At 42.1% G+C, this 27,983-nt stretch overlaps 3 protein-coding genes and 1 non-coding gene across 5 annotated transcripts; 1 reads left to right on the plus strand and 3 right to left on the minus strand.

Annotated features, from left to right (window-relative positions):
* Positions 1-1,395: 1,395 nt before the first annotated feature.
* Positions 1,396-3,672, minus strand: LOC104450151. Its single transcript, XR_005552325.1, has 2 exons — positions 2,407-3,672; positions 1,396-2,219 (listed from the first exon to the last, which is right to left on the minus strand). It is a non-coding gene; the product is annotated as an uncharacterized LOC104450151 (transcript).
* Positions 3,673-9,871: 6,199 nt separating this feature from the next.
* LOC104450152 (PAP-specific phosphatase HAL2-like) lies at positions 9,872-13,825 on the minus strand. Of its 2 annotated transcripts, none has more exons than XM_010064594.3 (4): positions 13,299-13,825; positions 11,738-12,416; positions 11,138-11,499; positions 9,872-10,341 (listed from the first exon to the last, which is right to left on the minus strand). In XM_010064594.3, exons 1-3 carry the CDS (start codon positions 13,450-13,452, stop codon positions 11,196-11,198), a joined length of 1,137 nt encoding a protein of 378 aa, XP_010062896.2. In that variant the 5' UTR covers positions 13,453-13,825; the 3' UTR covers positions 9,872-10,341; positions 11,138-11,195. The 2 variants fall into 2 exon arrangements, with proteins under 2 accessions (XP_010062896.2, XP_010062895.2); XM_010064593.3 differs by having other exon boundaries at positions 9,872-10,336; positions 13,299-13,824.
* A 2,701-nt stretch (positions 13,826-16,526) lies between these two features.
* On the minus strand, positions 16,527-17,633 carry LOC104452079 (putative F-box protein At5g55150). Its single transcript, XM_010066608.2, has one exon. It carries the CDS (start codon positions 17,631-17,633, stop codon positions 16,527-16,529), a length of 1,107 nt encoding a protein of 368 aa, XP_010064910.2.
* Positions 17,634-24,090: 6,457 nt separating this feature from the next.
* LOC104450154 (receptor-like protein kinase THESEUS 1) lies at positions 24,091-27,662 on the plus strand. The gene is made up of 2 exons (XM_010064595.3): positions 24,091-24,481; positions 24,581-27,662. Exon 2 carries the CDS (start codon positions 24,799-24,801, stop codon positions 27,331-27,333), a length of 2,535 nt encoding a protein of 844 aa, XP_010062897.2. The 5' UTR covers positions 24,091-24,481; positions 24,581-24,798; the 3' UTR covers positions 27,334-27,662.
* Positions 27,663-27,983: the final 321 nt, after the last annotated feature.

Consider the following 27,983-nt stretch of genomic DNA (forward strand, 5'->3'; position numbering starts at 1 on the left):
GATTTTAAGGTGCTTATGGCCCAATTTGTCGGTGCATGAAATCAAAATAAATCTTCATTCAGTATGATTAATCAATGTTCCAGAGTATCTATTGACGAGACCCTAGACGAATTATAATGTTCCGGAGTATCTGTTGATGAGACCCTAGACGAATTATATCTTATGGGATTACTAATCTCGGATTCTTGCGTGGCAAATGACCGTTCTTATATCATAATGTCTGGGGCCATAAGGGATTATGAGGGCCTTAGCTTTTATTTACTTTTACCCATTACGGCAACTACTCTACGAAGCAAATGACATTACCGCAGTGACTAGTGACGCCAAAATCGCAATTATCACGAAAAGAACCCGATGGGTTCATTATTCATCATAGTATATTACCACAAAAGCTTCGAAATTTCTGCAAATTTCATGAGATGGGGGGGTGTTCTTGATTTTGGGAAAAAGAGAATAGCAAAAGGTCAAATTTGAAATTACTGCTCGATTTTCATCTTTTCACCTGAAATAAGGTCCCCCTTTTGATTCGCTTTCACCCTCAAAAAGCAAGCATGAATATATATGAATCTATTCTTTCTTTCTTTCTTTCTTTCTCTCTTCTTATCTCTTTGCACGGCTAGAATTAGAATCACAGCTCATCGCCACTCAAAATGCGAACTCTTCCCCCCATCAAAGAATCCAAACCTGCAGATGAAAAGAAATTCAGGATGGCGACTCGATTGAACCAGGACCTTACCCACCACCCACGCTTCATCTGATGCATAATTTCGCACCCACCACCACAAAAAATGACATTCCAACGCGCATCTGTCCTTTGTGAAAGAACCGCTAGCGAAATATCACAAGCTTTCTCTAAAGTTGGTGGCGGCACCATCCACCCAATTGAGAACAGAAAATAAGGTCTTAATTCGATGATTGCTGTTCCTTCTTTAAAATCTCCGCTATGCTCTCCCTCTTTAGATCTTGCGTTTTACCGCGAAACGGTACAAACTCCCTTGATCTTTCATAGGGGCATTATCACCCCAACATTAATGATGATCCGATCATGATCTCTCACTCCTTTAATTAGATTTTGGAGAAAAGATCTTCTCTAAACATCGCTGCTACTCAGGTGATTGTGTGGTAAATCAAGCCAACAACTTTCCAATAAACTTGTTCATCCGTTGGGACTTTAAATTGGTACATGAGAAATTTATTCCAAACTAATTTGAGGGTTATAAAAAAATCTTAAACTAGTATAGGCATGGCATATTTATAAAAGATTCGTAAATTAATTTGAGATTTTACCATTGAATTTAGCGAGAACTCTTGATCATCTTTCTTTTCATCGTTGTCTTGTCTTTGTCAGAAAGATGAGATGTTAATTCTGAATCAAACTCAATGCAACAGAAGAAATAACCGGAGAAACATTCTAATAGCATCGTTGCTACCATTATAAACTCCATTTTATTTACAAGTAGGCTATTATCTAACACTAAAATCAAGGACAAGAAGAACCAAGGAGAGTGACATTTATGTTACAAACATTAATAAATGCCAGTCAATACAGAAACATTTGCCCCGCCCTGCATAATCTCCTTCTGCAGTTCCCACTATTCATCTGGTTTGGCTTTGTCTCCCCAGACTTCAGTCAACAAAAGGAAAGGAAAAAAAAAAAAAAAAAGAGAGAGAAAATTATTTGTTATGCTTTCTACCAATAAATAATTTTTCCCCAGCTTCATCATCATTTTCTTTAGCTCGTCTCTTAATAATTTTTTTGGTTTCTTTCTGGGTAACTCGACATTCCTACTGCGGTTAAATATACGGGGGAGTTTCTCCAGCTCTTCCGTATTCCGGGTCAGCATCTCCAGTCCAGCCGGACCTCGCCGGGCCCCGCCACGTGCTGGCTGGGCTTCCGGAACGACACGACGTGGCTGCCGACCATGAAGGCGGTCACCCGCTCGGACACCCGGACGTCCTCCACCTTCAGCTCCTGCAGCTTCCGCACGTACTCCGGCACGTGCAGCAGGTCCCACACGACCCCGACCCCGCCGGGCTTCAGCACCCGGACGAGCTCCCCACCACCCTCATCCTCTCCGCCGCCGCCTCCACCGTCCGGTGGCCGTGCTCCTTCCCCACCTTGTGCACGAACACCGCCGACGTCACCACGTCGAAGTAGTTGTCCGGGAACGGCAGGCTCCTCACGTCGCCCTCCCGGCACGTGACGTACTCGTGCACACCTGCCATGATGGGATCGGTGATGAACATGAGAAGAAGACCCATCGCGCGTAACGTCAGAAGAAGATTTGTACGACAGAGTAGACAAGAAGTTAGCTCGTCTTTAATGTTATTCTCGTATACTGAAATAAAGGATTCAAATTCCTCGTTGGCCAGAATGGAAATTGATAAATTGCTTTTAATTTTTACCTTCCATCTTTGCCGTCCGGAGCGTGGAAAGCGCGGTGCCCTTGCCCGGCGCCAGCCCGACGACCCGACCCGAGCTGCCCGTCTTCTTCAGCTGGGTCGCCACCGCGTTCAGCAGCAGCCCCCGCCCGCACCCGAGGTCCAGCGCGTTCCTCACCGCCGACCAGTCGCTCACGGCGTTGACCATCCGCTGCGCCATCTCCTGGTGCAGCGGCAGCGCCGAGTAGAGGAAGTTCGCGGCGGCGAAGAAGAGGCAGACGGCGGAGATCGCCGTCACCGCCCCGGCGAACCCAGCGGCGTATCGGGCGCCGCCGGGCGAGGAGAGGAAGGCCTCCAGGTAGCCGCAAACCGGGTCGAAGTAGAGGAGGAAGAGGAGGGAGAGGAGGGAGAAGAGGAAGGCGTGGGACAAGAGGAAGAGCAGGGTCTGCCACTGGTCGACGCCGTACACGGCGTAGATCTGAGCCCAGTCTTTGCTCGCCGAAGACGATCGTTTACCCATGTTCGAACCCGCCTCAAAAATGGCGACTTTTTGTCGAAAGAGCATTAAAAATTGCTCCTTTTTATGTTTTGGTGGTGGGGATTCGAGGTCAGGAAGAAATGAAGCGCTCCCTTTCAATTCGAATTATGAAGGGACAAAAAGAAGAAACGTGGCGTTGCTGTGTCGGAACCGGGGATCGAGGTTACGAAGGGAGAAGAGAATGCAATGTCGTGGGACGAAGGGCTCTCTTTCTGAATCGTGGTGCTTTGTCGTTTTCGGAGTGAAGTAGCAGGATCAGATGTGGAGTGTACACAACCTTAAAACCTGTAGGCCCTCCTCAGAGTGAATCAAGTAGACAGAAATTGCAGGAGATCTTCTCGGGGGGATCCCGACACTCGAGAGGAATCAAGCACCGGCAGCTCCCTTGTCAGTGGGAACCGAGCTCGGCAATTCAGACATGGAAGGAGGAGGAGGAGGAGGAGGAGGAGGAAAAGGAGAGAAGTGGAGTGAGAAAGAGATGCAAAAAAGGGGAGGCGGATGGGAGACGATGATACGGTGTGAACTTTTTGTACAGAAAACGCGCTTTGTCTGCGTCAGCTCGTGTTTTCAAACCAAACTGGTGTCAAAAAGTCTCGGATTCAGTAGCTGATTTTCCACAGTGCCCAGTTTCAGAGAAAGAGAAAAAGAGAGAAAGAGGAGAGCGAGCGGTGAGATTGGAGAGAGAGCGAGAGGCCATTAAATACGAGAGGGAACCGCAGCCGGGTCTTCCTCCTGCTCCTGCCGCTGCTGCTGACTGGTCCAGTACGACTTAGGATTCCGCATTTGAATAATGCCGGTTGGTAAAATACTAGCCCCTTGGTCGTTTGACGCAGTTCCCCCTGCGAAACGGCATGGATTTTGTCAAGACTCGCCCCCCGGTTAGTCATGCGTTAAATCTCAATTCTCTGGTTTCACACATCCCGCACCGACATCGCGTCAATCGATTGGAACTCGAGATGAGCCACCGATCTCGGCGGATTAATGTGTTCGCGACTTCAGCCCATCGAGAGTTCGATTTTGTCGGCGTACAAAGACGGATTGAACGAGACGGGTCATAAAGCATCGTGCAATTAGTCTTTTGGCGCGGCCCGAATAGCTCTGTGTTCATGGTTTTGAGGAAGCAACAACCTTTTCACACAGTCACGTTCTTGACTGGCATGTCCCATTGATTTTGAGCCATAAAAGCTTCAAGTCTCTTTCGTTATCACTATCTTAAGTTGCACCGTCTGATCTTAGGGAGCCATATATCAATTCAACTTTAAACTCTTCGATTTGACCAATTTAGTCTTAAATAGAAATTGCTGATGTGAAACGATGGCTGTTTTAGGTGATACAGTAAGCTCTAATCAATTTTCATCGAATTGCACCATCTTAGGGACCCACCTCACATTCCTTTGCTAAAACTGGACTCCCTAGTTTTCTACTTCCTACCTCTTCACTTAGCTTTCATTTGGCTGGCGCTCATCACAAGAATTTTTAAATTAGGAATGGTAATTTTAGTAATTGGGTGCGATCGGATCTAATAGCAAGGGAGCTAAATTGTCCTTCTTTTTTTTTTTTTTAAATTTACTATGCGGATGCTAATTCAATTTTAAAATTTTCAATTTGACTAGTGTAGTTTTAGACCTTTTAATGATTTGTTAACATAGTATTTTTCAATCAATTTTGGTGAAAAACTACTTATGGGACACTAAGTGGCACGACTGACGATAGCTTGGATGATTTTTGCAAATTTTTTTAAAAATATTCTTAATTTTTTTTTATTCCTATTTCCTTGCACTCGCGATGCCCTCGTTGGATATGGCAAGAATGTCTTGACCCTTGCGCGTTGTCGGTGACCATCACCAACTATGGGTGAGCATAGTTTCAAGGTAGAACTTGGAATTTGAAAACTGGACCGGTAAGAACCTATAGGTTTTAGGTTTCAGGTTCCTAAAAATAAAGAACTGATTTTGATGAGTAGGTTCAAGGTTCTTAATTGGAGAAACTTGGAATCTATAACTTATAATTTGTAACCTAGAAACTGGAATAAGTTTTAATATATATATATATATATATATATATATATATATATATATATATATATATATTCAGTTCATGTCTTCACATAATCTTATGATATTCCATGTCATTCGATAATGAATGTATAATCTAGAACTTTCATTCCATATCTAAGACTTTTACTCTATTAATATTTATATTTTTCGTGTGTCTAAATAGAAGTTAATGTTAAGTAAATTATAATAGCAAGTGGTGGTTATTAAAGGTTTTAATTTACTGCAATCATTTAATTGATAATATAGGTGGAACCTGAGTAGATCTTATAACCTATGATAAGGTAGGTTCTAAGTTTTAGGACATGCAGAATAGGTTTCATGTTCCAAAAAATAAGGAACATATTCCAATTGGTGGGTTTCATGTTCAAAGTGGAACCTATACAAAATTTAGAATCGCTCACCCTTATCACCAACCATTGTCGAGTAGCAACCAGCTAAGGGGAAAAAAAAAGGGGTGAAAAAAAAAACCGTCCACATGAGTGCTCATATAAAATGGCCAATGTCTGCGTTAGCTGTTTCCAATCAAAATTGGTTGGAAGGGCTATATTGATAAATCGTCAAAGTGTTTAGAATTAAATTTGTCAAATTTATTAGATAATTATCTCGCTCTTAATTCATAACACTGTCTCCTTAAAAATAGCATGTCCGAGGGAATAAAGTTGGATTAAGTGCCCTCGTCAATCTTTTTTATGAATAAATAGGCGTGTACCTAGGATCCTAGCATGTCCATAAACTATTACGTTTATCGAAGTCTAACCCCAAACGTAAATAGAAGTAATGATAAACCTCTAGGGGAAATTAACCAGAAATGGGAAATCCCCCGGGCCTAATTCTCGTGAAGCCTTCCCTAGGGTTGCCTGGGCATGGTTTAGGAAAATGATGGCAGCTAGTTGGACCCTAGCATGTCCTTAAACTGCTACGTTTATCGAAGTCAATTCCAAATGTAAAATGGGGTAATGATAAACCTCTGGGGGAAAATTAACTAGAAATGGGAAATCTCCCGGACCGGATTCCAATGAATAAAGTTGGATCAAGTGCCCCCATCAATCTTTTTTATGAATAAAGAGGCGTGTATCCATCCGATTAGACGATGAGTGAGGTAAGGCCATTGCGCTACTAATCTTGATATGATATCATAGTTTTTACGCATCTCCACACCCGCTTTTCTACATGTACGGAGGGGAAAAAGAGCAGTTCCTTACGCCAATTACATGCACATAAGGAACGACGCGGGCGGTGGACCCTTTGTCTTTATAAATCAATATTGTCAACTTGACATGACAGGACTGGGAGGATTACAATACAATTCCGCGACCCGCGACTATTCGCGTCGGCAGAAAAGGCAATTCTGGCCGAATTGATAGTGGGGGTGCGAATTGGGCGATGCTGCATATTCAAACCGAAGTAAATGAACGCGGGGCCCGACGTTTTTCCAAAGAGGAAGAGGAAAAAAAGTCTCTGGAAAGAAAACGCGGGAATCGTAGAAAGCGACCCCAGCTAAGGAAAAGAGGGAATCGCGACGGCAATGACGGTGGTCTCTTTATGCACTTCACCTCTCTCCCCATCGAGCTCGTAAGGCCAATCTGGGCAATTGTCTAGAGCTCGGTCCCTGTTTTACCGGGACGAACAGAGCGGCCCGAGTTTCGGGTTTCGCGGAAAGTGAGTGGTCCGGACCTCCTCCTGCTCTTGCGGCGTGCGCCGAGCTTCCGGGTTCTGTCGTGCACCTCGCCTCCGTCGTTCGAGCCGGCCCGGTAATTCGGTTTCCCGCGGATCTTTGCGAATTATTCCGGTGTCGTTTAGTTCTCTAAGTGTTGTTCTGGACTTCGGTTGAGATGATTTCCGGTTTTATTATCTTGAACACGTGCCCGAGGACAAGAACATCAGAGAAAGACCAACTCAGCCCACTCCCGCCAGATGAACCGGCCCACTAAACTCCAAGAGTCCGGATCTCATCTGAGGAAACGGGTTTTTATATCCGCATGGGAATTTTATAAATTCAGATTCCCATCCATTGCATCCAATGCTAATTGGACTTCTCTTTGTTTTTTTTTTTTTTTTCCTTACATAAAAAATTTTATTAAATTATTTGAAATGTCCCTCTGAATTGGTCTTTGGACAACTTCACCTGGCTTCAACGAACTCGAGTCTGTCTTACATTCGAAGACTTACGCTCGCATGATTTAATTTTTTTTTTTTCAAATTGGTGATTCAGTTTTTTTCCGTTTCTTTTTTAGCCCATGTTTATACGAGAACAGCACACGCCATACAAGGTCCGCTTCATGTTCGAGTAACAAAGTAAATAAAGCTGTACTTGCAACATTATCACGCGGGACAACAGTGGAGTTACCAAACTTTTGAAATGACAATTAAAATGGATCTGTCCTTCTGATCCGATGTATACATACGGGATAAGGAATTCATGATGAATTCACTTTCTTATGGATTATATAGCCCAAAATATTACATCGATTTTTTTATTTTTTTTATACATCGGTAGTTTGGTGGGGATAATTTTCGACAAGTTGGGACTTTGTTCGCAACAAATGCATGAGAGCGAGACCTCTTACATAGTCGAAAAGTGTGTACAAAATCATCAAGAATAAGAGAGCACCTCTCCAGCTCTGTAATGCCCCAGTTAGAACAAAGGGTTCTTTGTCTTTCTACACAAATTTTCTTCCTAGCTGTGCTAATCTTTCTGCAATCGGTACAGGAATATGAACAGCAAAACAAGATTCATGCAAACATTTGTTCCTAGTAAGCCATCGACAAAAGGTACACGCAGGCCACGACATCTTAGACAGCAACCGAGGCAAGGATTTTCCTTGAAATATATTTGATGGCTCGTGTAGCTTCAGCAGGCCAATCACCAGGGACATGATCAATCAAACGAGGAAGCAAGATAAGACTTCCACACCTCGAAAGAAACATGACAGCCGAAGGCCAGATGGTTCCTGTCCTCGTTGGCCGAATTACATAACAAGTTAACAACAGACGGGATTAACTTGCATATTCCACTTGAAAAGCCTATTTTTAATGGCCAACCCATTGAGAATGGAGTGCATTCCAAGCCCTGCCGACACTGAAACTCCCCGAGGTAGTAAGAGTCCAAATAGTTCTATAGGGAACCGCAGAATTGGGTTAAATGTACTCAGAAAGACCTTCCCGGATTTCCACCGAAGCTTCAGCCCTTGCTGGTCAACTCCAACATCAGAATGCTGGAAGTCACGGTTGGATCTTGAGTCTGTAATTCGCATATTAAAGGGAATAATCCCTTTTTTTCTTTTTTTGGGCAGCTCTATTGATATTTATTGAGATTTGGCAAAGGAATTCTGGCCTAAGAACGTGGGGCTTGTTGTTACTTGCGAAGTTAGCGTTGACATGGTTCCCGGAACAACAAAGAAATGAATTAGTAATGGTTGATCATCTGAACGGACAAGCTGATATCATTATATGCTTGCTGCTTATGACTCAAAACATACTCATGACCAAGCCCAATTGATAATATTATTAGCATGTTTTAAGATGATGATGAAAGATAGAATAAAGAGTTCAAAACTTCTAGTCTATCTTCTTTATTATGAATCCCCAACATGTGATAGGGAAATTAACTCTCTCTAAACAAGAATAAGCACATCCTCGAAAAAACTTTCTTTCGCTCATTTCTGTGGGAAAACGTGGACATTCGTGGAGAAGACAAGGGAACTGAATGGAGGATACGGACCTTCATGGATTGTTTACTACCGTTGACATGGCAATACGTGGAACCGGCTTGCATATATTAATGTGACGTTTAACGGTTCATGTACCTAATCCATGGAAACTCTTGACATCAGATCTAACGTCGACTCCACTCTCAACTAAAATAATGATGTGTCTCTGAAAGTTTTGTCGATCAGACACTTTTATTCAAATTCTGCTAGATGAAAGACCCGCCAATAGAAACGGACCGGCGGCAAAGACAGGTAAGGGTCCAGACGAGACCCCGATTCAATCTCAGAGAAACTCACCTGTTAGCAGGAATGCAATATCACGGGCAATTCATAAATCCCTTGAACCAGGCGAATTATCTGTCTCTAATAGTGGTGCATGGAAGTCGGCTCAGCTTACCATCCGAGGAACAGTCGATGAAGAAAGTACAGAGTCCATGGATTCACCCTGGGAGCTTCCACCGAGAAAATTGTAGGTCATGGAGCAACCAAGCCCGAGAAGTACAGAATCAAACTCACTATATGTGGCGTAATCCATGATGGTATTGCGTAGCATGATCCCACAAGAGGAGCTCATGCGAGCCCAGCATGAATTTCATACTTTTTTTTTTTTGGTCAAAATGAATTTCATACTTAATTGCACTGAGAATAGCCAGAAACTGCCTCCCCATCTCTCGGCATTGAATCCCGAATATTCTTCTTTAGAATCTTCATCTTTGTGATCACAGATTCACAGCTCACTGTGGCTACTCACATGGCCTAAGTAAGCATTGTACGAAAGTTATGACATTCATGGTGTCCTTTTCCCCATTTGCATTCCATAAATCAAAATGTCTGCTGCTGACGTGGTGTCTAGAAATTTAGGAAAGAGCAGTTCTAGATGAAGAATCAATTGCTGATCATCCAACCCGACAAATAATGTTCTGTTTTGTAATGAATCTATACCTTTGAGATCGCAAGCTCAACTCAAGACCAAGGACTTACCTGAGCTAATGCAGGCCAAAAAATCCTTACCAGTTGAGAAAAGCGCACATATTGTTGTCCATTGAAGAAAACAAACGCTTATATCATGTTCTATGGAACAACTTGACTATCCAGCAATCTAGCATCATCATTAGATTGGTACGCATTGAAGAAATCACAACATGAGCCATCAAGCATATAAGGAATATGTTAACGAGTGCTCATACGGCATTTGTTTAACATTCAAGAAAGAAAACTTCATAATTTCCAACGCTCTTCTTTCTTGTGTTATGCACAATCAGCGCCTTGAAAGTCGAACTAACCCAAATAAAATAAAATTAACTAGTGTCCCGAGGTACTTGTTGAGATGAATCCCATTAGAATCAATTCCTTGCACCTTTTCAACCGAAAGCAAAAATACTGACTTCAAATGTATTTTGTGACTGCCAGGCGCAAAGATGGGGAAAATCCATCGTAAATATCATTCATGACGATATTGAGCAACATATACAAAAATCAGATGCCCAATCAACATTCTTTGCTTTTATACCATCGCTACAGCTTTGCGAAAGCCTATAAACTCAAGACACTAAACTAGCTTTATTCCCGCTTTTCTTTGGAGCATGTAAAATCTGAGCAATGCAGGTGAGCAGTAACAGCACAGCATGTCTTCCGATCGGATCATTTTCCTGAACTAATCCAAAGTAATTCGTGTATGAGAATCCACCAAACAATCTAAGATAATTATATCTACCGATCCATTCAAGTAGACTTGAAAAACAGAACCAGCCAAAATATAAGCATGTCACATAGAGCACAAAACATTTTGTTCAAAGTGTCTAGAATGTAGTTTGGGGAAAGATCATAAAAATAAACGAGTAAGGCCTCATTATTAGCCTACAAATAGGAGATGGCGAGATGACATATAGAATCACCGATTGCAGATAATTCACAATCATCTTCAGCTCATATTCATAGAGAGAAACTCCAACCTTCATTTGGATGTTTCACCCTATATACCCAAAAAGAGAACCTCAAGCTTAAAGTAGGAGATTTGATGCTCCTTTTCATTTTCCCAAAGTTTACCTTAAGTTTTTGGCCCAAAAAGAAAAAAAGCTTAACCAAGTCTAACGGTCCCACGGATAAATGAAAGAATCAGAAGCTTATTATTTCAAGACATTGCTTCTAATTGGTTTGTTTCTGAAGCATCTCAAAAGATTATACTTCCGTGTACCTACTAACCCTAACGACTGCACCTTTAGAAATAGAAAAATCACCAGACAACTGAGATCGCTAATGAGATATATCCAGGCTAATATATTTAACCAAGTGCAAACAACCAAATCGCAATGAAATATTCACTAGACATGTAGAACCCTTCAGTACTAGCATACATAACAAATGTGACACTAGGTAAACAAACAACATAGCATAACACATCCAAGCCAACCTCTGCAGTGGAAAAAAAAATTGTTGTTTAGCGACATTACCTCGCCATCAGTATCGAAGTTCAGCGGTTGCCATTCTGATCACACGTCTTCTGAGGTCCTACAGATTTGAGGAATCCCAACTAGCATAAACAGCACCAATAATTTTTTCATGAAGTATAGAGCCACAGCAAACAATGATTCCCCGGTCAAGTCCTTCTAAATAGACTCCCCTGGAGAAATCCAAGGGTTTTCCTCCCGCATCAGTCACCACACCACCTGCCTCTTGCACAATAACGACACCAGCCGCATGATCCCATATTTTTTCTTTGTATCCACATCTTGCAAATTTCATAAAAACCTCAGCATCTCCCCGGGCTATTGCTGCATATTTGACCATGCTGTAAACACGCAGTGGTTGCTTTCTGCCACAACAGATAGGGGAAATCTAAATAAGATTGACAATTACCCGATAAAGTCGGAGTTCAGGGCAGATGCTGTCTTTAAAATTTATCAGTTCCACGCCTCATTTAGGAATAAATAAAGCATTAGCAGCTTTATCCCATGTTGGCTAGTTACCCATCCACTTAGATGGACACAACCATCATTTAATTCACCAGTCCTAACTTGACAACTGACTGAAAGACATCAAAAGAAACGAACCTGAATCCAACACTGTGAGCAAGTCCTGCTGTGAACGATTGGTTTGAATTGGCCTTCTCAACCGGCTCGCAGAATGTAGCCTGAGCAGGATCATCAACTGAAGAAACCCGGATCAATCTGGCCTCATACTGAGATTCAATATTCACATCTCCATGGAGTAGTGGCTGCATCCATGCCTTTCCACTTCCCCTCCTTGCATACATCAAGCATCCTTTCTCCCACGAATCATCAGTAGCTGCGGAAGTGCTTTGATAGTAATGGTGATGATAATTTAGCCACTCTTTCTTCATAGGGTAATTTGGACACCCTAGCACTCCAATGATGACTTCCCCATCCTCAATCAAAGCTAAAGCTACAGCATACTGATTTCCACGCACAAACCCCAAAGTTCCGTCCACAGGGTCAAGCACCCAATACCTTCCCTTTGGACCCCCAGCCGAGTTGCATCTCTTGATGGCCTCAAGAACTTCTTGAGTAGTGAGGTGTTTATCGGGTTTGTGAAGACCAAAATTAGGTGCATTATCTAAGCATTCATTGACTGCATCAACAACAGCCGCTAGCAATCCTGCTGAATCGCTTTTGGAAAGAGCTTGAACATCTTCCTCGGCAACAATTGATACACTCTGACTTCCAAAGACCTCTGTTAGTAACCAGCTTATGGTGGCTTGAACACCCCAATCTATGCAGTAACAACTTCATCAAAATTTAGGTAATCAAGAATAAAGAGGCAACCAAGAACAACTATCATATCATCTAATCTAGTAAGAAATTAACATATGTGAACAATAAAATTATGGAGTCGATGAGAATCCAAGACAAAGAAAACCTCTGCAGCCCACGCCTTTTACCACTGCTTGAGATACTAGCTGAAATCTCGGGGCATCGGGGCATGATTTGACGACATAAAAACTTTTAGGGATTGACCACAGGCAGTATAGACTATTTCAGTATGATAATTCAACATCAACTAGTTGAATGCCTATTAAGCATCATTTCCCCAGAAAAAGTTGGATTCAATCTCTATAGCTCAACGAAAAAGTTTGTGTCTTCAAGGAACGTTGATAATATGATAAGCAGAAGAACATAATCTTCCACACTTTCTGGTGAAAATGGCTGTTCTCTTCTCCCTCAAACTCAGTTTTTATCAGTACATGGAAATATCCCTTAGAATACTCCACTATAACAACAAACAACAATTCTTCTTTTAAAAATCAGAGACTAAAATATTCATACGTATGTTGTATGATTGCCATCAACACACATGCGCATGACTGGTCTACGGTAGAATATTATAAAAAACTAGTAACTATATAAAATCGAATCAGTAGAACTCCAACTATACGACGTCATCAGCAAGGGAAAGCAGCCCAACAGTCCAGAATCTTAAAATGCAGGATTGGAACAGAATCCAACAAATTTGCGAAGCACCCGTCGATGCGGTTCCGATTGCAGCATCCCATTTGAAAGCACGACCAAATGGGCAAAACACGAACGACCCAGATAATCACACACATTAAAAGCTTATAATTCAAGGACGGAAGAGAAAAACAGAGAAAGATACCAGCGACAGTAACCGGGGAATCGTCCTCCTTAGACTTGACCGCGTCACCGGCCCTCGAAACTAAACCGCGCTGCACCCCCCGGCACAGGGAGCACGCCATGTGGACCGCTTTCACGGCCACATCCAATTCCTTGGCATATTTCTCGTCCTCCATGGAATGGAGATACGAACAAAACGAAGACTAAAACGGAAACGCCAAGAAAGATCCAATATTTCGGCAGGAAATCGGAAATGGAAAACGACCCAGTTCTCGAATCTCCTCCAGTCACATGACGAGGACCGTAGGATCACGCACGCGCGACGGGAGCTCAACGCGGAGAACCCGTGAACAGTTCGGCTCTCATTTCGAGTTCTGGGTTTTCCGCTGCTCTTGGAGAAAAGCGAGGCCGCCGTATGCTCGGAACGGTATGGTGGGAGAAAGCGACGGCGCTGTTCATGCGTACATCGTATCGCGTCGAATAGCGTAGCGACCAGAACAATATGCCGGAAAGAGCAAGCCCACCGGTCTCTCCATCCTCTTCCTTTACTTCCCTTTCCCTCGCTAAAATAGAAAATTAGATTTTTACTTTAACCAGCACGAAACCCCAAAATAGACCGTCCTTTTCCTGTGCTAAGTGAGGGGGACGCATCCACACGTCGAGTTCAGCTAAAAACATTTGCATCTTCCACTAATGACTCGGATCTTGTAATGCCCCGAACTCAAGCGACTCGCATCTAAACAGATGTAACCACCAAATAGTATCCAGCGAGATGTAAATCCGCTGGCAAAAAAAGACAAAGTTAAACCGAATAGAATGGTCGCATGCTCTTCCATTTGATAATCATGCGTAAATGAGATGACATGAGTTCTCAATTAGTTATTAAATAAGAATAAGTCAAATCACATGAGATCTCTCTGATTATCCATTTATTAGTAACGGAATTTGCTAACATGACTTGACGTGATTTTAATATGTGCATTTTTATTATTGCTAAAAAAAAATGCGATTCAAGCTCGTATCATCCATGACCAAGTGTTGCTCAAGCTTACGGCATCCATGGTCGCAATCTCATTCAGCTCGAGCTCATGCGGATGAAAAGGGGCACGCCGCAAGTGCCAACTTACCGATGTACTCGTTGTCGATGGGGCCTTCTCCAGGGGCATATTGCTTCAAGCCCGAATGTTCGACACAGGCACGCGAGATAGAGGATTGAACATCAGGACGTTCCCTCCCCTTCCGATCGTCATAATGCAACCCCGTGAAGACAAACGCCTCTCGTCCCGCACTTGCGGCAAGGGGAACTCGTAGAAGCTCCGCCAGCGTGGGCCGAAGAAGCTGCATAAATCGGGACGTGGCTGGTCCGTGATCATCAGCCACGGGACGCTGATCCTTGGTTGGAAACTTCCTCAGAGTTGGACGGCAACATTGTGCTAGTAAGAACGTGTTCCCGCTGAAAGCGATCAGTTCGTCGATGGGGTAATCTATATGCAATGAGTTCGAGCAGATATGACGGGAGATCTGACCACCCACCCGCCATGGTATAGAAGCAGGATTTCTCTGATGAATCATATGGATCACAAGCAGCGAATCTACCTTAGAACCACACTCACCTCTACTGAGAATGTCTGGAGATTGGTTTGTTGTATTCTTATTTATTTATTTCTAGAACAGCCTTTGTTTCTGTCGATATTTGAGAAAGTGAGAAAGTCTTGTGCATGCGATTTTAATGCATATGAAGTTTTTGTGTTAGTAAGATCCGGAATGCATTGAGCTCATACGCATTTGGGTGCGCCTATTGATGTCTGTTGGCACAGCTTAGAGAGCAAGAAGTATCAAGAAAAGAAATCATAGCTAGAATAAATAAGGCAGATTTACACGTTTAGTATTTTGAATAGCTTGAAATATCATAATAAGTGAGCATATAAATTATTCATATTCAATTTTCAATAATAATTTGCTATTTTAGTTAACGTTTCGAGTTTGTAGATTAATTTTAATGTAGTGCTATTCCACAAGTCACGGGTTTCACAGAATAATAACCACAGTATTTTAAGTGTATAAAAAGAGGAGGTCAACGGGAGGATTAATGGTAAAACACTTCAAAAAAAGGTGTCAAAAAAGTTTTAAAATATATATAAATTGAATTTCGGGAAAAAGTAGACAGATCACCATTGCTATTTCACCTCATACGTAGAATTTTACCAAAACTTGTTTACACATTTTGAGAAAATAAAGAACACTTCGATTGCTCCTCTTGCTATATTGTTTCACTATAGTACAAAGTCTGTGCATGTGTTCGTCACGATCTCAATCATTCTACTCGGTGAGTTAAGAATAATAATGCGGAAGGTAGGGATATGGAATTTGAGTAAATTTTGATGTATATTGATAAAAAGATATATAAGCCTCTTTATATTTTTTATTAGATAACTATTTAAAGTACTAAGATAAACATAGTACCAAATTTAATCAATTAAAGATATGCACTATCAAAAGAGATATACGCATATTCTTGAAAGATATGTAGAATCTAAGTAGATATCCTACCCTCAAACTCAAATCTTGATTTTGAAATCAATCAAAATGTGTTTGGTGAAGTTTGTGGGTGAGATATCCATCCGATGCCCGACAAGGCCGCCCGGCTGGGGAGGGTTAGCCTCACCAGGCGACCCTTGTCGGGCTATGCCCGGGCGAGGGCTCCCCTCGCCGGTGCTCCTCCTCGTCCTGGGTCGGGCCGTGCTCGTGGCGGGCAAGGCCGCCCGGCCGTGGCTAGTGGCCGGCCGTCGCTTGTGGCTGGTGGCTAGTCATCGCTTGTGGCTGGCCACCGGAAAAGGCTAAGGAAAAAGCCAAAAAGAAAGAAAAATAGAAAAAAATTCAAAAATATATTAAAATATTATTAAAAATTATCTATGTCAAAGCACTAGCCCCGGTATCCTACGTGGCACCGTCGGCATCCACATCAGCATTTTCCGGCCAAAATTGGCTGGATGAACCGAATCGGCAAGAAGTGAAAAGATTTAAGATTCAATTGGCAAAGTTAAAATGTTTATAATTGAATTAGTAAAAATGCAATGAGTTTAGAACTTTTGGACAATTTTCCCATTTATAGTTCATAGCAGCTCCACATTCTATGTACTAGCAGAAAGCCCATGGTTCTCGAATTGAAAGTGAAATAAGATCCTCGACAAATCATGTCAAAACGAACAAAGAAAATTTTCTAATCCATATCAGCGGTCCTCGTCGTCGCTCAGCCCGCATTGGGTTCTATCCACAAAGGTGTGGAATCGGGACGGTGCGGCATGGCGTCGAACAGGAGCGGGTCAATTCGGCCGTCAGCCATGTGATAGATGCCCATGTCTTTACCTCCGGTGCCATTGTATGTACAATCGTCCGTGAAGTATATGCAGTTGGGCTCGATGCCGCCATGTCGATCGATGACCTCCATGGAGAAAGACGAGTTGAGACCCAGAAACAGAGATCTATCGCCCAAGCTGTTGATCTTGGTCCAAGTGCTTGCTTCCAGGTCGAGCAAGAAGGCTTGAAAACCGGAGGTCACGAACCCTTGTCGCCATTCCTGGGATAGCACCAGCAGCGATCCCCAGCACTCCACGAGATAATGCTTTTTCAAGTGCTCCAATTTGACCAACCCGGGCGGCCTCCACGCCACGACTCGGCCGTCTGTGGCGGGATTCGGTCCGTCTAGTTTCACGGGGAACGCTCTGATCGTTCCCGTCGCGTCCACGGCTAGGAATCTGCCTTTATGGTAAATTAGGTCCATGTAGATCCTGTGGGGGCTCACCATGGTCCACGCACGGTCTTGGTAGTTCCACAGCGCCAGCCGCCGGTCGATATCGCCGAGAACCATGATGTCGGACTCGGCGGATGAAAGGGGGCACGCCGAAAGCGCAAACTTACCGATGTCCACGTTAATATAGCCATCCGGCTTCAAGGCCGAAAGTTTGACACGGGCGCGCCCGCGGGATAGAGGATTGAACAGCCGGACGTTCCCATTACCCCCGATCGTCATAATCCAACCCCGCGAAGACAAGCACCTCTTGCGCCGCACTTCCCGCAAGGGGAACTCGTAGAAGCTCTGCCGCCGCAGGCTGAAGAAGCCGGGTGAGTTGGGACGTGTCGGGTTCGCAATCATCAGCCACGGGAGGCTGATCCTTCGCTGGAAACCTCCTTGGAGTCGGACGACGACGTTGCGCCAATGAGAACATGTTTCGCTGAAATCGATGAGGTCGTCGAGGGGGAGTCTGTACGCGATGAGCTCGATCAGAGGCGAGGGGAGATCGGACCAGTCACCCGCCGTGCCATGGAAGCAGGGCTTTTTCCGATCGGTCCTTTCCATACTTATGACATACGGTCACGAGCAGTGCGAATACATAGCCTAGGTCGGTAGACGATATGCGAACCGGATCGCTTGGCTGGATTAGGAACCGTATAAGGAAACAATACATGAATCAGATCTCTAGGAGGACTAGGAAACGCCAGATGTCGCGAGCCCAAGCACAAGTAGGAAAACCAAAAGCCTCCGTTGCAGTTATTATTATTATTATTATTATTTGAAGTCTCTTTTTATTTATCTTAGTCAGAATAGTTAAGGCAGATTTATCCGTACAGTATTTTGAACTAAATGAAATAAGTGAGCGTATAAATTATTCGCATTCAATTTTCAATAAGAATTTGCTAATAAGTGTTCGTATTATTTTTGTTCCCACCTGCTGCGGTTTGAGGTATATCTCTAGAATATTGAGAATATACCAAAGTTTTACTTTTAAAAACCATTTGCACCTCCACCGTTATCCTAAAGTCCGTATTTCCAAAAAGGATAGCATTATTTCCATCTTCCATATGATTAAATCTACCCGATTTTTCACCAAAGAGATAAAATCGCCCTTGATATGCAATTGTAATTTAAAGTGGTGGCCCTAAATTTATTAACTTTCCTCCTTTTTTTCAGTTTTTCTATTTACATGTAGGATTTAGTTGCCAAAATTAAGAATTTACGTGTTTTATGATTATTTATTGTTTGCATTATGTCTTCTTTTTTAATGTTAGCTGTTATTTCCAAATTAGTTTTCTCAAAAAGAAAATTTTCAAGAACCTAATTCTTTTCTGCGTTATTGAGCAAATTTATGGATTTGTTAAGTAGAATATAGAAAAATTTTAACACAACCACTTGTTTATAAACTTTGCTTTTGTTATGCTTGTTACCGTCAGACATTTTGTTATTGGTTGTCTTTTATACACACACACACATATAATGGGATGATAGGATGAAACAAAGAAAACCCTCTTTAAAGAATTTTCAAAAATCACAATTAAATTGTGCAACATGAGATTGCATTATACTTGTGAAATCTCATCATTTTGGATTGACAAATATTAATATTATCCATGATACTGCATTAAGCATAACTTTTGAGTGCATTCCTAAATACTCCTATAACGCCTTACCTGCTCCGTTTAAAGGAAAAAAGACATTGGATATATGATTTCTTAGAATTTTTCTTTCCAACAAAAATTTTTGCCCACAGAAGTAAAATCTAAAAAGAAAAAAGAAAATATACTGCCTTTAATATACATGCAATACCACTAAATCTTAAATAGAAATGTATAGCGTGCTTAATTATGACAAATATATCTTAAATAGAAATAGAAATAGTACAGAAAGAAGGAGTGACCTTAAATTACAATAGAATGATTGATAGCAATTTTATCTTTTTAGTGAAAATATGGTGGTCATACTCATACATAAAGTGAAAATAGCGCCACCCTAACAAAAGTACCATTTTCTTTTTGAAAAGGCATGCCTTGTCTCTGAATTATCACATCCATCCGGACATCCAAAACTATAACTAAAACCAAACCATCAAAACTCTGAACAAGATGTTAGAACAAAGTTGCAAGGAGGGACAATTCGGTCTTTTCAATACGGGTTTTGCTTGGAGGTATGTGAATGGAATATGCACGAGTGAAGATACAATAGTAGATTTTGGCTAATAGTGAGATTTTTTAATATATACACTTCCTCAATTAACATCAAAAAATTAATGTAACTAATTCTTTGGTTTGTTGTGGGTCGGGAAGGATTTATTGTTGGGCTTGTATTGGGCAATGGCTCTCCCATCTTTCTGGTTTTAGGCAATAATTTTATATTCTCACGGGAAAAAAAAAAAAAAACTAAAATTTTTGGCATGTATGCCAAAGGTCATTGGATGTGAGACAAAGCATGAGAATTTAACTATAGTTTGAGGAAAGTTAAAAAGAGTCATCCCATTTCTTTTAATCCACGGAGAAATTTACATCCCTCCTTATTTTTAAAAGATTGATATAACAAAAAGTTCTAAACTGGCACAATCATACCACATTTGCTTTATAAAAACCTCCAAACCGTACACGCATGCCACATTTATCTGAAATTAATTTTTATGTCATTAAAAAACTCCAAACTGATACATTTATGCTGCTCTCTGCCACGTTATCTCAAATTGTGGTAAATTTGAGTTTTTTTTTTTTTTGAGTAAACATGGGATAAGTGTACAAATTAGGGTACATGTGGCATGGATGTGCCAATTTGGAATTTTGCGGTAAATGTGATGCAAATGTATCCGTTTTTTGTATTTTATGATATTAATCCATTTATGAATATATAATTTTTTTGGTAAAATTAATAAATATCTTTTGCATCCCACTTAAAACACCAAAATTGAAAAGACCCACCTACCAAAATTAAACGAGATATATTAACTCTTTTGCTTTTCACTATACTTTAATTTTTAACCGAATCAATTTACTTAATTTTACCATCATAAGTCGCCTTTGAAACGGATTATAGGTATTTCGACATACTTTCTTTTCATCATTTTTTAAGACTAAATTAAACCAGTCAAAAAAAGTTTAGATATGATAAGTCAACAATTAAAACTTATCAAGAACTCATATTTGAAAAAAAAAAACAATTCTGTTTAATGATTTCATGACTACATAGAATTAAGTTATGTCTATCCATAAAGTAAAATCGCCATATGAAATATTCATGTATCATTGACATCCTAATAATAAAAATAGAATTTACGAAGAACTACTGATAAGTGGATGCACATATTCAAAAATACAAACATAACGTGCTCGGAGTTTTCTAAGTTTACTTGATATATATTTTGGCTGTAAATTTAATATAAATGCAAATCACTTAGTCCAACCAGTGCTATGGTTTCTTCTAATATTGTTTACCAAACGAACCACATCAATATGTAGTGTTTGCAATTGTATTATCATTGTGAGAATTTGTAAAATCACTATCAACTATTATAAAAACTTAAACGACGTGATTTTATATTTAAATATTCCAACACTTCCCTTCACACATAAGCTAGACTTAAGTTTAAAGGGTGGAAATATGCAAATTGGAGTTAAGGAGAGGATGTTAGCAATATTATGATATTTATTTGATTTTACATATCTTTCAAAATTATGCATATACTTTTGATCGTGCATATTGATTAGATATGGTATTATGTTTATCTTTGTTATCTTAAATAATTATCCAATAAAGCCCATAAATAGGCTCATATAGTATTTATTAATTTAAATTGAAATATATACAAATTCCCAAATCTTTATCTTTACCTTTATTATTCTCAACTCGGTACAAACAGGCATTGCTAAGTTAAAATTCGCAAGCCAGTTGCATGGGCCCCTTGTTGTTTCCTCTTCGATTCTCAACCTTTTGCTTGTCATTCAGAGAATTCAACACCACCTACCATCCTTAGATTAGCTATTTCCAACATATGCCAGCTCCGACTATATGACTTGATTTCAAACTCAAGCTAACTTAATCACTACGAGTTTGAAGGAGAATGTTAGAAATATTTAGATACATTTTGGAGATATTATTTCCTCTATTATTTTATATCTATTATGATATTTTATTTGATTTTATTAAAAGTCATTTACTAAAGATAGGCTCTCCATGTACTCTTTTCTATAAATCAAATTTAGAAGACACTGAAGAGAGGTTCCGATCTCTCCCTTAGCTGGCAAACCTCCCAGACTCTGGCTCCAAGCAATCGCACACCCCCTTAGTGGCGGATGACTGGTTGACTTTTCCCCTCAAAACTGCTTGAAGATACTGCACATATACTACCCGTCGAGGACGTGATAAATTTCGGTGGGACGGGTACCCGTCGGCACACCCTCGCGGTCCGGCCGCGAGGGAGTCCCGAACGGACTAATGCCCACCCCGGCCGATGATGGCAGACAAGAAGCATCATCCCGAACCGGGGGGACTTCATATGAAGGCGAATTAGTGCTTGTCTTTGTGAGAATGGATCGCAGCCATCGGATGCAACAGTCCGATCATCTACTAGCACGCCGATCTCCTGGACTGGAACGAAGGGCAAAGCTCCCTAATCATCGCCGGGCGTTCGAAATTGATGGACTGAAAAGGAGGGACGATGGGGCCTCTCCCTCTCGAACCAATTCGAACTTCTCACGCCATCGTCCAGGCTTCGCAAGCTCCGGCCCGGGCCCATTTCCAAGTTATGAGAACAAGGTGGGGAGGACAGTGGACACCACGAAGATGACGTCAAACCCACGCGATCGAAAGGGGGGTGCTAGTGCAGCGAGCGCATCGACCGACGATGTCGTAACCTGGGGTCACCCGAAGTTTCGGCGAAACGACGTGTTTTTTGAAGGGTTGCGATGCGATGAGCATGGACCGACGACGGAGACCCACGTCCCCCTCAAAAGTTTACGTGCCGTCCCCCCGAAATTTGTACGGTCCGAGTTTTAGCGGAGAAAGGAAAATGGATAAAAGGAAAAAGGGGAAATGAAATGGGAAAAAAAGGGGGAGGTGGTGATGGAGACATTGGGGTAGGAGTGGCCATGTGCAGCAATGCGGCGGTTACTTGAACTCGATTTGACAGCTTCGCGTCCCCATTGCTAACGGTCTTCCGTCTCCAGATTCCGTCGCTATTATAATTTGCACCGCCGCCCCCCAACTCTTTTTTTTTTTCTTTTTTTTAAATTTCACTATGAATTTGAAAAAATGATAGAATGATAAAAAAATATTTATTCAATGTGATACTGAGAATTTTAGTACGTATTTAGTTTAGACCTAAATTATCCTGAAACTTGAATTAATATAAAAATACTATAGGGACTGAATTGAATGCATATAAAAAAAATCTAGAGAATGATATTTAATGAATTAAAAATTAATGAATCGTGTTATGCTGTATTGGATAAATTAAAAATTTAAGAATTATATTGCACATTAAATAAAATATTAAGAATTATTCATATCATTATCCTTCGCTCAATGCAAGGAGAGGGGTCTCCCGTTTCGATGGACCTCACCTCAGCTTAAACTAAATGGAGAAAATTTATAGTCTTATAAATTGACCCTTGAATTTATTGCTCCGCACACCTAAAAACAGCAACTGCATGTTGTCCTATGGGGACGACGCTTCTCCTGGCGGACAATGATGAACATTTTCCGTGGATGCGTTTTGATGACGATCGCTGTTCACGAGATTTGTCTTGCTTTCCGGACGGCTTCACACCGGTTGGTTTAATTCGCCCGATCGACAAAGCCACGAAAGGATGGCGACCCCATCCTCCCTCGCGTTCATTTATGATTGCGACTCACGCCCTTCTTAATCTGCGTCTCATTACATCCATAGACTCCTCAAAGTCCTACTCACATTGCAATCACACTCTCGCTCAGAGTTTATTTGATTTTCAATAGCTTTTCAAGAAAAATAGACCACATCTCCCGTCATCCATCCCATTGTAATAAGTTTGAGAGGAATATAATTCTAGAATGTGTATCTTGTTGTTCTGATGAATTTTTGGATAATATATTTTGTTTGATTTTGCACAACTTTTTAATAGAAACCTTAACGAAAAATATGAAAACGGTTAACATTAAAGAGGATACTATCAGAGTCATGCACTACTTGCTCTCTTTGTGTGAATCCAAGTTAACATCCCTCCCAATTGATCTGTCTAAGGGATAGTGGCATGATTATTAAAATCACACGTTTCTCGATTCGTATCATCCATTCCATCCAATCCGACATCTTAGTGGCATGTAACTATCATGTAAATTGATAATTTCCTAAATTGCAATTGAATTTATCTGTTCACTAACCAATCTACAATCTCTTATACTTATCCATTGCTTCAATCCATCCCAAAATTTTATACACACTCGTCTCTCGATTCGTCATGCAGCGATGGAACAGAGGATGGAATCGCTATTCCAATGTATTTCTTTACTTTGTTCGATCGAAATTATACCGTCCCGACTCACGTCAACGCCGTAAACCATGGAGACGCCCGCACCGGAACCTTCCCCACCCCAGCTAAATCCCACTGCCGTCACAACGCCGTTAAACGTGCCTCCCTCCCACCTCTTCAAGCCGCGTACGAGCGGGCCCCACTCAGGAGGGAGGTCGGGTCGGAGGTGCCGCTGGTCCCAGCCACCGCAAGTCCCGCGACCAGCGAAGAACGCACGGACAAGTCGCGTTCGAGAAAACAGCAATAATTGGAATTTTAAGGTCTCACGTAATAATATAATCCGCCCACCTCGTTTAGCTGTCTCGGCCGCGAATTAGCAAGATCCAAAAAGCAATGTCGTTTTCTGCTCAATATAAAAAAAGATATTCGTCCAGGCTCCTTTTTACAGAGATACCGGAGCGTCACATCCGAGTAGAAAGTAGAGGAAGATAAGAAAAAGCAAAAAGATGTTCACGTAAACACAGCTGGGATTTTTAGGGAGGTTGATGGGGAGATCATATGATTGGCAGAGTTCCTAATCCCTTTTGCATTAATCTCGCTGTTCCTAATCCCTTTCTCATTAATCTCGCTTCCTCCTGTTTTCTTCAAATGGTCGTGGGGCCCCCCCTTCGCCTACATTTTTTTTGGTTTTTTGGGCACTCCCGGGAGTAGTAGATGACAGCCTAATCACCAGCCTGGAAAAGGTTGTAGCAGTCGCTCTGCTCGCTCATGAAGAAAAAGCATCCTTCTTTAATGGCGTTCTCTCTCTCTGCTCTCTCTCTCTCTCCTCCTCTCGCGGCGGCATGGCGTTCCCGTCATGTAATGCGGAGTGAGCTCTTCTGGGTCTAGCCTTTCCGGTTCTGGGGAGGACTCCACTCGACTCTAGCAGCATTCTTGCTCTGCAAAACGGTAAGTGCCCTGCGAAAAGCTCGTTCTTTTCTGTTGTTTCGCGTGCGTGTGTGCTCTCGTCTTCGGAACGAAGCTTAGAGAGTTGCATTTGTCCGGCAGCTTGGTCGACTTTGAGCAACTGGGTAAGCGAGGATTGGGATTTCCAAGATTCGGGAGCTTTCAAGAGCTTGATCATTCTGCTTTGTAAGTTGGGGGGTTTCCAGATCTCATCGAACCGGAACTTGACCTCTTTAGTGATCGGTGGTTTGTGATTTGAGTGAGGGAGGAGTCGGGACAGTCATTGTTTCCTGAAAGTGGCGGGATTCGGGTTGCTATTAATGTTCATGGGGAAGATGAAGCTGGAGAAGTCGGTGACCCTGCTTCTTGTGGTGGTTCTGTTTGAGATTTTATGTATGAAATGTCAAACGGCATTTGTGCCCACTGATAATTACTTGATATCCTGTGGTTCTCCGCAAAACATTACATTCCAGGGTCGAACATTCGTCCCCGATTCAGGGCAATCTTCCCGTGTGTTGAGAACGGGGAATTCCATTGTCGCTAGCTCCAATGCTAGCATTCCGTCTCCTGTCTATCAGTACGCTCGTGTTTTCTCCAGCATAGCCTCTTACAAATTCAATATCAAGCAACAGGGGCGCCATTGGGTCCGCCTCTACTTTTACCCCCTTCCAAATTCCAGCCATGACTTGACAGCTTCCCCTATAACCGTGGTGACTGATGAATTTGTACTCCTCAACAACTTTACTTTCAAGAACTATAATGGTTCCTACATGTGGAAAGAGTATGCAATCAACGTGACTTCAGATACGTTGAGTCTCACTTTCATCCCCTCGAACAACTCGGTCTCTTTCGTGAATGCGATTGAAGTCGTCTCAATTCCAGATATATTGCTGTCTGGTCCAGCTCTTAATGTAAATCCATCCTCCCCCTTCAATGGCCTCTCAGAACTTGCATTTGAAACTATTTACCGTTTGAATATGGGGGGTCCGCTGCTCACTGCTCAAAATGATACCCTTGGAAGAACTTGGGAGAATGATGTGAAATATCTCCATGTCAACAGCTCTGCCGCAAATGTCTCTGTCAACCCTTCATCGATTAAGTATCATGATGCCGTCACGAATGAGATAGCGCCTAATATGGTATACGCGACAGCAGAAAACATGGGAGATGCAAATGTTCCAAATGTGAACTTCAACATAACTTGGGTCTTCAGTGTTGATCCTGACTACAAGTATTTCGTGCGGGTGCATTTCTGTGATATAGTCAGCAAGGCCCTAAATTCTCTTGTGTTTAACCTCTACATAAACTCCGACAATGCTCTGGGAAGCTTCGATATTTCAACCTATACTGGTGCCTTGAATATGCCGTGCTACAGGGATTTCATCTCTAACTCTTCTGACGGATCAAGAACTTTTACTGTTAGCGTAGGTCCAGACATTATGGCCGATGACGTTAACGCCATAATGAATGGGCTGGAGATCATGAAAATCAGCAACGATGCAAAAAGCTTAAATGGATCCTCTCATGTTCAGAGCCTCCTTCCAGAGTCGTCTTCAAAGAAGAGCAGGATAGCAATTATAGTTGGCTGTATTGTTGGAGGCCTGGTTGCCGTGGCATTTGCTGTTTTCTGTTACTGTTACTTGGCAGCTCGGAGGTCGAAAACAGCTCACCAGCCACATCCGTGGTTACCACTGCCGTTATATGGAAATTCCCAGACCATGACAAAGATGTCCACAACCTCTCAAAAAAGTGGAACTGCTAGCTGCATTTCTTTGGCTTCCTCCAACCTAGGACGGTTCTTCACATTCCAAGAAATCCTAGATGCGACCAACAAGTTTGATGAGAACCTGCTTCTTGGTGTTGGTGGCTTTGGCAGGGTGTATAAGGGAACGCTTGAGGATGGAACTAGAGTTGCAGTCAAGAGAGGTAACCCTAGATCTGAGCAAGGGCTTGCTGAATTTCGGACTGAGATTGAAATGTTATCTAAGCTCCGCCACCGCCATCTGGTTTCTCTTATTGGCTATTGTGATGAGCGCTCAGAAATGATTCTCGTGTATGAATATATGGCAAATGGGCCACTCAGGAGCCATCTGTATGGAACAGATCTACCTCCTCTTCCATGGAAGCAGCGCCTAGAGATCTGCATTGGGGCTGCAAGGGGATTGCATTATCTCCACACGGGTGCAGCTCAAAGCATTATTCACAGAGATGTCAAGACCACAAACATTCTATTGGATGAGAATTTCGTTGCCAAGGTTGCTGACTTCGGCCTCTCGAAGACAGGGCCCGCTCTGGATCAGACTCATGTTAGCACTGCGGTTAAGGGCAGTTTTGGTTACCTAGACCCCGAGTACTTCAGAAGGCAGCAGCTAACTGAGAAATCTGATGTGTATTCCTTTGGAGTTGTTTTAATGGAAGTTCTCTGCACTAGACCTGCTTTGAACCCTGTACTTCCAAGGGAGCAAGTGAATATTGCAGAGTGGGCGATGAGCTGGCAAAAGAAGGGTATGTTGGATCAAATCATGGACCCGAATCTTGTGGGGAAGGTTAACCCAGCATCTCTCAAGAAGTTTGGAGAGACTGCTGAGAACTGCCTGGCTGAGCATGGAGTGGATAGGCCGTCAATGGGGGATGTGCTGTGGAATCTCGAATATGCCCTCCAGCTTGAGGAAACATCCTCGGCTCTGATGGAACCAGAAGATAATAGCACGAACCATATTCCAGGCATTCAGCTGACACCACTGGAGCCCTTCGACAACAGCACGAGCATGATAGATGGTGGAACTGATGATGATCCTGAGGATGCTGCCACAAGTGCTGTGTTCTCTCAGCTGGTAAATCCTCGTGGAAGATGAGAAGAACTGCCTGAGTTAAAAAATGGAGGTTTTCCATTTTCGTTTCTTCTTCCTCATCATTTTTCTTCTGTTCTTTAGCTGATTATCTCATGGAGTTTGTCTAGACTAGCATTAGGTGCTGATCGAATTATGGAATGGAATGTTTTATGAGTGCACCATCAAGATTCTATTGTTCTTGTGATTCTCAATTTGTCTGGGTATTAGATGCCTATGTTCTTGTTAGCGATAAGAAAAGAGAATGATTTCGTTGGATTTTTACACTTTCATTTACAGAATGAGTATAAGGAATAAGACAGTGTGAAATGATTCCTCTTCCAGATGTTCTTTTGTACAAGTATTCTTGTTGTCTTTTGTTTTCTTGACGATGCTTGAGGGATAAATCTGGAAACACTTCCCGACTTCTCTTCCCAAAACAACTACAACTTTAGACCCATTTCGTTAGCTCAAGGAGACAGGTGATGATGGGCACCCTCTTTTGATGCAAAGTCGTATGTTCTAATACATATATGGTTCCTTTCACTAGTTTTTGGTATATTCTGTTTGCTGTTTTGGATCGGTCTCTTTTTGAACTGTATGCATTAGTTGTAGATCATAGCTCTACAGCTTTAGCAACTTTTAAGTTCTCGTGTGAATTTTTGTTCCAAACCAAA

The sequence above is a fragment of the Eucalyptus grandis genome, chromosome 6 (genome assembly GCF_016545825.1).
Source record: "Eucalyptus grandis isolate ANBG69807.140 chromosome 6, ASM1654582v1, whole genome shotgun sequence".
NCBI lineage: Eukaryota > Viridiplantae > Streptophyta > Magnoliopsida > Myrtales > Myrtaceae > Eucalyptus > Eucalyptus grandis.

What these genes read in the sequence shown, in the direction of transcription:
- LOC104450152 (XM_010064594.3), bottom strand. Translation starts at nt 13,452, where the DNA reads ATGGAGGACGAGAAATATGCCAAGGAATTGGATGTGGCCGTGAAAGCG. An exon ending in TTCCCCGGTTACTGTCGCTG is followed by an intron (nt 12,417 to 13,298) that starts GTATCTTTCTCT and finishes GTTACTGCATAG; the next exon opens with ATTGGGGTGTTCAAGCCACC. An exon ending in GCTCACAGTGTTGGATTCAG is followed by an intron (nt 11,500 to 11,737) that starts GTTCGTTTCTTT and finishes CTGTTGTGGCAG; the next exon opens with AAAGCAACCACTGCGTGTTT.
- LOC104452079 (XM_010066608.2), bottom strand. Translation starts at nt 17,633, where the DNA reads ATGGAAAGGACCGATCGGAAAAAGCCCTGCTTCCATGGCACGGCGGGT.
- LOC104450154 (XM_010064595.3), top strand. Translation starts at nt 24,799, where the DNA reads ATGTTCATGGGGAAGATGAAGCTGGAGAAGTCGGTGACCCTGCTTCTT.